The sequence below is a fragment of the Tachysurus vachellii genome, chromosome 12 (assembly GCF_030014155.1).
Source record: "Tachysurus vachellii isolate PV-2020 chromosome 12, HZAU_Pvac_v1, whole genome shotgun sequence".
NCBI classification, from domain to species: Eukaryota; Metazoa; Chordata; class Actinopteri; order Siluriformes; family Bagridae; genus Tachysurus; species Tachysurus vachellii.
Window position 1 is genome coordinate 340,412 of NC_083471.1, and position 12,500 is coordinate 352,911.

The 12,500-nt window shown below is 41.1% G+C and overlaps 2 protein-coding genes across 3 annotated transcripts in view; both read left to right on the top strand.

Annotated features, from left to right (window-relative positions):
* slc16a10 (solute carrier family 16 member 10) overlaps window positions 1-2,895 on the top strand; it is a 22,083-nt gene extending 19,188 nt beyond the window's left edge. Inside the window, exon 7 of the mRNA XM_060882744.1 lies at window positions 1-2,895. This exon is cut by the window's left edge and continues 499 nt beyond it. The gene's annotated coding sequence lies outside the window, so the exon portion shown is untranslated.
* Window positions 2,896-4,579: 1,684 nt separating this feature from the next.
* mfsd4b (major facilitator superfamily domain containing 4B) overlaps window positions 4,580-12,500 on the top strand; it is an 8,198-nt gene continuing 277 nt past the window's right edge. The window contains exons 1-5 of one of the 2 annotated variants that reach the window (XM_060883504.1): window positions 4,580-4,634; window positions 4,929-5,258; window positions 8,070-8,238; window positions 8,370-8,486; window positions 8,858-12,500. The exon at window positions 8,858-12,500 is cut by the window's right edge and continues 277 nt beyond it. In XM_060883504.1, coding sequence (XP_060739487.1) covers window positions 4,968-5,258; window positions 8,070-8,238; window positions 8,370-8,486; window positions 8,858-10,143 — 1,863 coding nt within the window. In that variant the 5' untranslated portion in view covers window positions 4,580-4,634; window positions 4,929-4,967 and the 3' untranslated portion in view covers window positions 10,144-12,500. Of the gene's footprint in view, window positions 4,725-4,928; window positions 5,259-8,069; window positions 8,239-8,369; window positions 8,487-8,857 lie in introns of both variants that reach the window. The other variant, XM_060883505.1, reaches the window with a different exon arrangement.

The window sequence follows — 12,500 nt, forward strand, 5'->3', positions numbered from 1 at the left end:
GTATATGTATAAATATATTAATGTGTTTGTATGTATATATACACAGAGAGAGAGATGAGTATTATATAATTCATTGTATAATTCATTTCTAAACAAACAAATTGGCTTAAATAACTACCTTCTTTTTAAACGTCTATGCAAGAGTTTTCCTCTGAGCTTTATGTGCATTATGAATTAAGAATATTACGTCAGATTAGATTTTTATTACATTTTTATTGGTTTGTGTCACTTTACTATGAAAACCAAAGAAAACTTTAGAGTTCGATTCACACTATGATCTTAGACTCTGATTAATAATAATAACAATGCATTTTATTTCATGGCGCCTTTCAGAACACCCAAAGTCACCTTACAAGCAATATACAGGTCATTACATAAGACAAAACACTTAAACAAACAGCATATATATATATATAAAGTGCATTTAAGTCTCAATAAAACATGTTATAAGAAAGCCTGTATAAAAAGATAAGTCTTAAGACGCGTTTTAAAAGTCAGCAAGCACTCGCTAGTCAGCAAGCGATTACTGATTAAAGCTTTAGTTACTTAGTTATTTTTTATTTCTCCTGAGGACTGAGTCCATGTGTTAAAGTTCTCTATGTAGACTATAAAATGTGAAAAAACTTCAGGGAAGTAATTAAATGTTAATTATTAACTGTTAATGCTGAAAGGGCTGATCTGGGGGATAATTAGCACAGTTATTGTGTGTGAGTGTGTGTGTGTGTGTGTGTGAGAGTGTTAGTGTGTGTGTGTGTGTGAGGTCTGTGTGTGTGAGTGAGCGTGCGCGTGTGTGTGTGCATGCTTGTGTGTGTGCGTGCGTGCGTGTAAGTGTTTGTGTGTGTGTGCGTGCGTGTGTGTGTGTCTGCGTGCGTGTGTGTGTGCGTGCTTGTGTGCGTGCGTGTGTGTGTGTGTAAGTGTGTGTGTGTGTGTCTGTGTGCGTGCGTGCGTGCGTGTGTGTGTCTGTGTGCGTGCGTGTGTGTGCATGCGTGTGTGTGTGTGTGTGTGTGTGTGTGTGTGATTCTGGACACTATTTAGGAGAGGATACAAACTTCTAAACGTTTATATTTAACACACACAGTTTATAAAATCCTTATCATTATGTAATTATGTACAAAACTCTCAGGATCCCCACAAATGGATGAAATCTGTTTTGTCTGACTGTATAAATCTTCATCACGTGATTAATGAGTTGATCTGTAGGTTTATGAATATAATCTACCTCAGTTTTACACCAGAGGTTGACAGACACAAGAGACATTTCATTTAAGATCATTTTATTATTTTAAAAAGTTCTGTTGAATCACACAACATTATTATATTGTGTTATTATATCATTGTTAGTGCCTTGAACTCACACGAGTCTTTAATCAACCCCAATTATTTTTACACAAAGTTTTATATATGAATAAAAACAGCATAATCATATATACCAAATATTCTATACATTTTGTTCTTTTTGCTCATCTGTGTTTATAATCATTTCATTTTTTTATGTTTTTTGGGTGTGTTTTTTGTCTTAAATAGACTTTTCGTTCAGGTTGTTTACTTTGTGTTGGAAATCAATTGAATGAATCGACATTATTGATTTAATCTCAACAAATGTTTCAAAGTTCAGACCTGTAAAGTTCAGTTATCATCAGCTCAGAGTCTTGTGTTGGGGAAATGCTACTGTACTCCAGAGTGACAGTTCAGACTGCTGGATTTGTGGCTCCTCGTGTCCTTACACACCTCCCTCTAGTCACAACATGCTGCCCTCCTCCCCAAGTGGCCTGTGAGATGATGTTCAAATGATTAATAGCACAAGCAGAGTTCAGTATTTATAGATTTACAAATGTATCATTGTTTTTTTCTAGTTTATATGCAATGTGTGTGTGTGTGTGTGTGTGTGTGTGTGTGTGTGTGTTTACACAGCACTACTACGACTAGTATTTAGTATTTTGTTTGACAATCAGACAATCAGCATAAAGGAAATCAATACTATAGCTGTGAAAGATAATGAACGGCATGAACAAATTATATGCAGCTGAACCAAACGCTTTTATTTACTGCACCGGAAAAAAGGAATTCGATCTGAAATCCAAAAACAGTGACGTGGGCTCCGTCCGAACACCGAAGTTCCTGACTGGTTGGTGTTCATATTACAAACTCAGAACTTTTAAATGTCTTTATTGATTGTTGGAATTTTAACATTGTTTTTGTTCTAAATCTCATAACTTTCACTAAGAAAAGCAAAAGAAATCTCCCAGGGAATCTGATCTGATAGATCAGATAGATGGAGTTAGATCAGATCTGCAGATAGACCGTAGGTTCAGTCTGTAACTGACTGACAGATCATGAACTTTAACCTTACATCAGACTCACTGTCTGATCTTACATTCGGCCTTTTTGTGAGCGATAAAATCAGGAGCTGTCATTAACCTCCCTGTCCACTGCTCCACCCTCCAGCACAGGGCAGCATGGGGCAGTGTAGGTCCTGCCCTAATGGACCTCGATTACAGCTTGTTGCAGTTCCCATTATTGACCACTAGGTGCAGTAATAACTGATATTAAAGCGAGTTAATCTTCAGCTTCTTTGTCTGTCAATCAGTGTTATATTAAACAACAGGTGATTAGTGTTTAGAGCAGAGCTCAGCATCAGTCTGTGTGTGTGTGTGTTACCCATAATGCACTGTGACTGGGCCAGTTGTTTACAGATGTTATTATCAGTTCGTTTCAGAGCTCCACGCTGCTTAACTTCATCACCATCATCTTAGGAGATGAAACATGTTCTTCACTGACTGACTTCTTTCCACACTTCATTGACCCTGATCTCTTCTCTGTGGGTCACAGGATACAAAATGCATGTTTTTTTGTAATATTGTAGAAAACAATAAAGAAAAATCTGATTATAATCAACTGGATGTTTGCTGTAGTCTGTTCTCTCTGAAAGTCTCGCAATCAGCATGTCCACACACTCCAGGTACCAAAAGTTACTTCCATTTCCTCAAACAAAATCGTGTACAAAGAGCAAACATGCTGCACAAATGTATTGGCACCCAAAAAGAATATTTGAAGTGATATTAGAAGTTATCCTAAACAATCACTAACAATTTTGTACACACTTTTTTATTTTTTTATTTTTAGAAAAGGGATAAATTTTAACAGTCATGTTTTTAGGGATAAAAATTTATTATATTTTTAAATGTGTGTCATTTTTATTCAGAATTTTAATATTCCAGCTTTGCAACAATGTCCTTAGTTAAAGGTGGGGTCTCCGTTGTTTGAGAAATGCTTCAGAAAACTGAGTCAGGACGCCAAACAAAACAAAACCAAACCTAGCGTGTAGCCAGTGAGCAGAAAGGGGCGTGTCTTGTCGATATGGGCGGAGAGAGTGTTCAGTGCGCATGTGTGACATTAACAGAAAGAGGTTTTAACATCGACATGGAGGATAAAAACAAAGAAAGAAAGAGAAGAAAGACTTACGATAAGGTAAGAAGTAGGACGTGTTAATATAGGATCAGCTTTCCAGCGCTGGAGAGAACTGAAGGAGCAGGAAGTTGGTCACATATTCACAGATTGGAGTTTCCTGAGTCAATAACTCCTGAGCTAAACGCTGTTACTACACAAATAACACCTCTTTTCTATCGTAGTAATGTAGAGACGCAGCTACAACCGTGTTTTGTGTAGTAACAGTGTTTAGCTCAGGAGTTATTGACTCGGGAAACTCCAATCTGTGAATATGTGACCAACTTTACTTAAGACGCCGAGGCGCTTTTTTCCTTCTCGATAGGTGAGTAACGTTGGTTTTGTTTTGTTACACAGAACTAATATATGTCTTTGTCCTTTACATGATTATGTTTGTGTGTCATTTTTACTTGTTTGTTTATCTACAATCGTATTGTTCTTCCCTTCAGATATGATAAAGACACATTTCTTTCTGTTAGTCGCCTGGGTTACGTATGTATGTGTGGGCGGAGCTATCGATACAGGGGTGGGACCCATTTGGGTTAGGGGCGTGTTTGTTTTGGTGATTTTATATGTCAACATTGGCTTTCAAACAACAGAGACCCCACCTTTAAGTGTTGAGTGTTATACAAATAAAACTGAATCGGACTGAAGAATAAACACAGATCACATTTTTATTTCTCTTCAATTAATCCCGACTTGTCTGTGTTTAGTGTTTAGTTTTTAGGGAGGAAGTTTTTATAGGACTGAATTTGAAGTCTAAATGTTAGCACTTTATTTTAAATGGCTTGAAAAACATTTTATTAAATGTGTACGATCACTTCGTGCTTTAAAAAAAATCAGATTTGATGCTTTAGAGCTGAATGAACGTAAACTGACGTGTTTTTACAGAACCGAGCTCTAATTCCGGCACGTGCGCATCTTCAGGCGCGGGGGTTTATGGGAAGTGTAGTTTCTACGGAGCGCGTATAAAATCATTTTTATAAAGCGTTATAATCACGATCACAGTTATAAAGCGCTATAAATATGGTAGAAGTGAACTATATATAGATAGAAATATTAAATATCTATATCTATATCTATATATACATATAAATTCACAACATAAAGATGTGCAACTTACTGATGACAGAGACGGAAGTTGTTAAAGTCCACTTCCGGTGACCGGCTGGTGTTGCGGCAGCTTCACGGTATAAACATTAGATTGTTATAGATTTGTGTTTGTTGTATAAATATCTGTTTATTTACAGCTGATGACAAGCAGCATAAAGCGACTAGCGGTGGGTTTAATAAATAACATTAAAGTAGTTACAGAGTAAAGGCAGGTGTTAGATGTGTAAATATAATATAATATAATACTAAGATCAGTTTCAGGAGTAAACAACATGTTTATTAAAACATATTATACATTTAGTGCTTTATCAGTCTGTAAAAACACAACCTAACATTTTATTGTAATAATTCATCAACATTTTATTCCAAAGTCCTGACACTGGACCCAATAATCTGTGCCACACTCCACCATGTCCTCGTCCAACCCTGGAGATCTCTCAGGAAAGAAGAAGAAGCACGTTCGCTTTGCCAGAATGCATGAGGAGGAAGAGGAAGATAACCCAGAGCAGGGGGAGGAGGAAGAGGAAGACACGCTCTTTGACAAGAGGAAGGATGTGAAGGCCGGTCTGAAGAGTGCCCTGAAGCGAGGGAGAAGGCTGGTGCAGTCTGCTGCAGGGGAGAACGTGGAGATTAAAGGTGACGGAGACTCGTGCAGTCGCTGGATGATCTCCCTCACCCTCTGCGCTTCATTTCTGGGCTTGGTAACTTCACTGACTCTGTTTCTCACTACGTATCTGTCACAGCATGTTTACAGGGATATGCAGAAGTTATTATGATCCAAACACACCCTAAAACTCAAGAGTCTTTATATGTCACTTATTCTTAATGTCGACTGACTGCTTCCGCACTGCGGCATGTAAATCTCCTGTCCTGAGTTTGTGTGGATCTCTGCATAGAATCTAATCTGAGTCGACAATCATTTGCATGGAGAGTGTATCTCTGTGTTGGGTTTTATAATGAGTGTGTATCTCTGTGTTGGGTTTATAGGGAGAGTGTATCTCTGTGTTGGGTTTTATAATGAGTGTGTATCTCTGTGTTGGGTTTATAGGGAGAGTGTATCTCTGTGTTGGGTTTTATAATGAGTGTGTATCTCTGTGTTGGGTTTTATAACGAGTGTGTATCTCTGTGTTGGGTTTTATAATGAGTGTGTATCTCTGTGTTGGGTTTATAGGGAGAGTGTATCTCTGTGTTGGGTTTTATAGGGAGAGTGTATCTCTGTGTTGGGTTTATAGGGAGAGTGTATCTCTGTGTTGGGTTTTATAATGAGTGTGTATCTCTGTGTTGGGTTTATAGGGAGAGTGTATCTCTGTGTTGGGTTTTATAATGAGTGTGTATCTCTGTGTTGGGTTTATAGGGAGAGTGTATCTCTGTGTTGGGTTTTATAATGAGTGTGTATCTCTGTGTTGGGTTTTATAGGGAGTGTGTATCTCTGTGTTGGGTTTTATAATGAGTGTGTATCTCTGGGTTGGGTTTATAGGGAGAGTGTATCTCTGTGTTGGGTTTTATAGGGAGAGTGTATCTCTGTGTTGGGTTTATAGGGAGAGTGTATCTCTGTGTTGGGTTTATAGGGAGAGTGTATCTCTGTGTTGGGTTTTATAGGGAGTGTGTATCTCTGTGTTGGGTTTTATAACGAGTGTGTATCTCTGTGTTGGGTTTTATAGGGAGTGTGTATCTCTGTGTTGGGTTTTATAGGGAGTGTGTATCTCTGTGTTGGGTTTTATAACGAGTGTGTATCTCTGTGTTGGGTTTTATAACGAGTGTGTATCTCTGTGTTGGGTTTTATAACGAGTGTGTATCTCTGTGTTGGGTTTTATAGGGAGTGTGTATCTCTGTGTTGGGTTTTATAGGGAGTGTGTATCTCTGTGTTGGGTTTTATAGGGAGTGTGTATCTCTGTGTTGGGTTTTATAGGGAGTGTGTATCTCTGTGTTGGGTTTTATATGGAGTGTGTATCTCTGTGTTGGGTTTTATATGGAGTGTGTATCTCTGTGTTGGGTTTTATAACGAGTGTGTATCTCTGTGTTGGGTTTTATAACGAGTGTGTATCTCTGTGTTGGGTTTTATAACGAGTGTGTATCTCTGTGTTGGGTTTTATAACGAGTGTGTATCTCTGTGTTGGGTTTTATAATGAGTGTGTATCTCTGTGTTGGGTTTATAGGGAGAGTGTATCTCTGTGTTGGGTTTTATAATGAGTGTGTATCTCTGTGTTGGGTTTATAGGGAGAGTGTATCTCTGTGTTGGGTTTTATAATGAGTGTGTATCTCTGTGTTGGGTTTTATAGGGAGTGTGTATCTCTGTGTTGGGTTTTATAATGAGTGTGTATCTCTGTGTTGGGTTTATAGGGAGAGTGTATCTCTGTGTTGGGTTTTATAATGAGTGTGTATCTCTGTGTTGGGTTTATAGGGAGAGTGTATCTCTGTGTTGGGTTTTATAATGAGTGTGTATCTCTGTGTTGGGTTTATAGGGAGAGTGTATCTCTGTGTTGGGTTTTATAATGAGTGTGTATCTCTGTGTTGGGTTTTATAGGGAGTGTGTATCTCTGTGTTGGGTTTTATAATGAGTGTGTATCTCTGTGTTGGGTTTATAGGGAGAGTGTATCTCTGTGTTGGGTTTTATAGGGAGAGTGTATCTCTGTGTTGGGTTTATAGGGAGAGTGTATCTCTGTGTTGGGTTTATAGGGAGAGTGTATCTCTGTGTTGGGTTTTATAGGGAGTGTGTATCTCTGTGTTGGGTTTTATAGGGAGTGTGTATCTCTGTGTTGGGTTTTATAACGAGTGTGTATCTCTGTGTTGGGTTTTATAACGAGTGTGTATCTCTGTGTTGGGTTTTATAACGAGTGTGTATCTCTGTGTTGGGTTTTATAGGGAGTGTGTATCTCTGTGTTGGGTTTTATAGGGAGTGTGTATCTCTGTGTTGGGTTTTATAGGGAGTGTGTATCTCTGTGTTGGGTTTTATAGGGAGTGTGTATCTCTGTGTTGGGTTTTATAGGGAGTGTGTATCTCTGTGTTGGGTTTTATATGGAGTGTGTATCTCTGTGTTGGGTTTTATAGGGAGTGTGTATCTCTGTGTTGGGTTTTATAGGGAATGTGTATCTCTGTGTTGGGTTTATAGGGAGAGTGTATCTCTGTGTTGGGTTTTATAGGGAGTGTGTATCTCTGTGTTGGGTTTTATAGGGAGTGTGTATCTCTGTGTTGGGTTTTATAGGGAGTGTGTATCTCTGTGTTGGGTTTTATAGGGAGTGTGTATCTCTGTGTTGGGTTTTATAGGGAGTGTGTATCTCTGTGTTGGGTTTTATAGGGAGTGTGTATCTCTGTGTTGGGTTTTATAACGAGTGTGTATCTCTGTGTTGGGTTTTATAACGAGTGTGTATCTCTGTGTTGGGTTTTATAACGAGTGTGTATCTCTGTGTTGGGTTTTATAACGAGTGTGTATCTCTGTGTTGGGTTTTATAACGAGTGTGTATCTCTGTGTTGGGTTTTATAGGGAGTGTGTATCTCTGTGTTGGGTTTTATAGGGAATGTGTATCTCTGTGTTGGGCCCAACTTTGGAAGATTTGGCCACCAATGTGAATAAGGACATCAGTAACATCTCTTACGTCTTTGCTGGCCGGGCCTCCGGTTACATCGCTGGCTCGCTGTTGGGGGGAATTCTGTTTGACCTCATCAACCCTCATCTGCTGCTGGGTAAGAGCTTCAACTGTGTGTTCATCTAATGTTACATCAATGACCGAACCTGTGGTCATATCCATCCAGTTTCAGTCCATAAGGTGTGTGTGTGTGTGTGTGTGTGTGTGTGTGTGTGTGTGTGCGCACAGGTTTTGCCATGCTGATGACAGCATTTGGAATGTTTGCCACTCCATTTTGTAAGAAAGCTTTAATCTTAGTTGCCTTGGTGTCCAGCGTGGGTGTGTCTATGGGAATCCTGGACACAGGTGAGTACACATTGTACTTCTGTTCACTTTAAACACTGCTTTCTTTCACCTTATCTCTTCCACCTGTTAAACAAGTCCTCCTCCGAGCACTGAGCTGATAAGTAAATAGGTCACGAGTGGAGGTTTATGTGGACTGCAGGTTGTAAATCCATCTGCACTTTGCGTTGTCCTCACTTTACTGATCTATTTACCAAATGAGTTTTTAAAGATCTCCTCTGCTTCACCTTACTGTAGTTTAAAGCTAACTCACTAAACTCAGTGAAGGTTAACAGAGAGGCAGGAACTGTTTCAGTCAGATGTTGTAATATTCTTGAATTTCTGCATGGCTCATGTGTTCAGTTGTTTATGATAGTCATACTGTGTTGTTTTAGGTGGGAACGTGTTAATTCTGAACACCTGGGGCGATCAGGCTGGTCCACACATGCAGGCACTCCATTTCTCCTTCGCTCTTGGAGCCTTCGTCTCTCCCATCATTGCCAAGCTGCTGTTTGGACACGAATCTGGCATCTCCGATGGGATCGTCTCAAAAACCCCAGCTTCTAATGTCACTTCCTCATCTCTGGGCTTCTTCCAGGGAAAGAGCTCCTTCCTGACATCCATGTGGGCTTATGTGGTTATCGGTGCCTTCATCCTGTTTGTTTCATTTCTCTTCTTCATCCTGTACTCGCGACGCTCCACATCTTCAGTCAAGGCATCGTCTCCGTCAGGGAAACCTCCGTTCTTCGCCAGATACCATAATGCGCTCATTGTGCTTCTGGCGCTCTTCTTCTTCTTCTACGTTGGAGCTGAGGTGGCGTACGGCTCCTTCATTTTCACCTACGCTAAAGAGCATGCTGGGATGGAGGAGCCGCAGGCTGCTGAGCTGAACTCACTTTTCTGGGGCTCCTTTGCTGCCTGCAGAGGGGCAGCCATCTTTTTTGCGACATGCCTCTACCCAGGCACCCTGATTCTCCTCTGTCTCTTGGGTTCAGTCACTTCCTCTCTGGCGTTGGTGCTGTTTAATCAGCACCACGTGTTGCTGTGGATTTGCACGTCTATTTATGGCGCCTCCATGGCTGCCACGTTTCCCACCGGCATCTCCTGGGTGGAGCAGTACACCACTGTGAGCGGCAAATCCGCAGCAGTTTTTGTCATCGGCGCAGCGCTCGGGGAAATGGTGCTTCCTGCTTTGGTTGGCTTCCTGTCAGGACGCATCCCACACCAGCCGCTGCTCATGTACTTGGCCCTCTGCACAGCCACCGTCACCTCCGTCCTTTTTCCTGTGATGTATAAACTGGCCTCGTCTGCAGGGGGCACTGTGGTCCGCAAACAGCGAATCAAAACGCACTGTGGGCTCGATGATGGCGAGGATCGCCAGGCGCTACTTGATTCCATCCAGGACGACGGTGAGGAGGAGGCGGGGCCTGAGGACAACGAATCTGAAATTGATCAGTGGAACGACACAGACTTCGAAGTGATCGAGATGGACGACGCCAGTCTAACAAACTCGCCCAGTAAGTCGAGCTCCTCACTGCCTGATATTTCGCTCAGCACCCAGTTGACTCCACCTTCCTCTGCACTTGCCTCTAGTCCCATGGCAGGTTCTACAAGCTCCGCCCCCAACTTCAGTGATTCGCCAAGACGCAAAACGTTCCTTGATCGAGAAAAGAACGACTGAAATGCGAACATCAGCACTGTTTATAACAAGAAATACGACGCTATAAACCGGAACAAACCTGACGTGAACATGTCTGCCGTCTGCTGGTGGCACTGAGAACTGCAGCGGCTGGTTATTGACTGCAGGAGACTCAGCTGATGATGTGTAGGTTGTTATAGAGCACAACACTGCTCCCCTGTGGCTCTGTAATGGAACTGCATTTTAATCATCTAAACCACGTGTTACATCATAGCCAAGCCCCTCCTACTATAGTAGATTATGGCACAGTGGAGCTTCAATGCTGCGCCGCCGCTGTGGTACTGAAACATCTTGATGAATTCATGTTGTATAAAATATGAGACTCACTACATTGCTGTCATTTTAAAAGAGAACTCAGGAAGTTATAGAGCAGTGTGATGAGCTGATTGGCTGAAAACACAATGCTAGGTGTGAATGTATATGATTTATAATCTGAGCAGGACACAGAAAAGCTTTGAGTTCGGAGCATAAACACAGATCATGATTAGACTAACGAGTGTCTTTAATGTTAATCAGCTCTGACATCAACATCACTGCTGGATTTATTACAACAGGAAAAAAATTATTAATGGATCAAATATACAAGCAAGTGACAGACGGGGAAATCAGTATCGGAACAGCAGCACCCCCTAGTGACAGCACTTACCACTCACATGCTCTGTGTGTGTGTGTGTGCACATCTGTGTGTCTCTGTGTGTGTGCGCTTGTGTGTGTCCGTTTTTGTGTCTGTGTGTGTCTGAGCATGTGTGTGTGCGTGTGTGTGTGCGTGTGTGTGTGTCTGCGCATGTGTGTGTGTGTGTCTGCGCATGTGTGTGTGTCTGCGCATGTGTGCGTGTGTGTCTTTGTGTGTGCGTGTCTGTGTGTGTGTTTGCACACGTGTGTGTGTCTGTGTGTGTGTTTGCACACGTTTGTGTGTATGTGTGTGTGTTTGCACGTGTGTGTGTGTCTGCGCACAAGTGGGTGTGTGTGTTTGTGTCTGTGTGTGCGTCTGTGTGTGTTTGTGTCTGTGTGTATGTCTGTGTTTGTGTGGGTGTGTGTGTCTGTGTGTATGTCTGTGTGTGTGTCTGTGTGTATGTCTGTGTGTGTGTTTGCACACGTGTGTGTGTGTGTGTGTGTGTGTATTTGTGTGTGTGTGTGTCTGTGTGTATTTGCACGTGTGTGTGTTTGTGTGAGTGTGTGTTTGTGTGAGTGTGTGTTTGTGTGAGTGTGTGTTTGTGTGTCTGTGTGTATGTCTGTGTGTGTTTGCACACGTGTGTGTGTTTGTGTGAGTGTGTGTTTGTGTGTGTGTGTGTGTTTGTGTGTCAGATATTGATGTAAATGTGAATGGTTCTTCTGCGTGTGTTCATCACGTGTTCATCACGTGTCACTGCACTGTTCCTGCAGCTCGTCTCTTCCTCGTAGTCACGTGACTGAACTGACAGAAATAATCTCCAGGTTGTGATCGTTAATGTCTCATATTTCAGATGTTTGTTTTTAAGATTTTGAATGTAATTTATTTTCTAAATGATCACTACATGTTCTATAAGGATGAAGTCACTAAACTGTTTGTTAAAGATTTTTTACTTTCATGTTATTGTGTTAATTTATTGAGATGTTTCTGACGTGTCAGGTGACGTGTGGCTTTAATAAACACATCATCTGCTTGTGAAGACCAAACAGGATGAAACTATTAATCAGCTGTTGAAATCCTGCCCTGTGATTGGTCAGAATCTCAGTAACACCTCATGGCATCAGTGACATTACACACTCCTCTTCCTCCTCCTCCTCCTCCTCCTCCTCCTGTGTGTTTACATCCTGTTTTCTTTTTCAAACTCCACGTCAAGCTTAACGTTGATTATTTTAAAATAAAAGATTGACTCTCGCTGTATCTTCTGTCGAAACTAAACCAAATAAAATCCCACAAATAAATAAAACATTTTTGTCTAATGGGGTTTTAATTCAAAATAAAGATCAAAATAATGAAACAACATTAAGGGCTTAATTATAATAATTATTAGATTTTAATCTGACTTCAGGTTCATAATAACGTTCAGGATGTTTGTGACCAGTGTGGAGTTTTACTGAAATTCTCACATTTCTTCAACACGTCTCTCTCTCTGTCTCTTTGTGTCTCTCTCTCTGTCTGTCTCTCTCCCTCTCTATCTCTCTCTCTCTGTGTCTCTCTTGTCTGTCTATCTCTCTCTCTGTCTCCATCTCTCTCTCTATGTCTGTCTCTCTCCCTCTCTATCTCTCTGTGTCTCTCTCTCTCCCCCTCTCTCTCTGTGTCTCTCTCGGTGTCTGCCTCTCTCTCTCCATCTCTCTCGGTGTCTGCCTCTCTCTCTCCATCTCTCTCTGTGTCT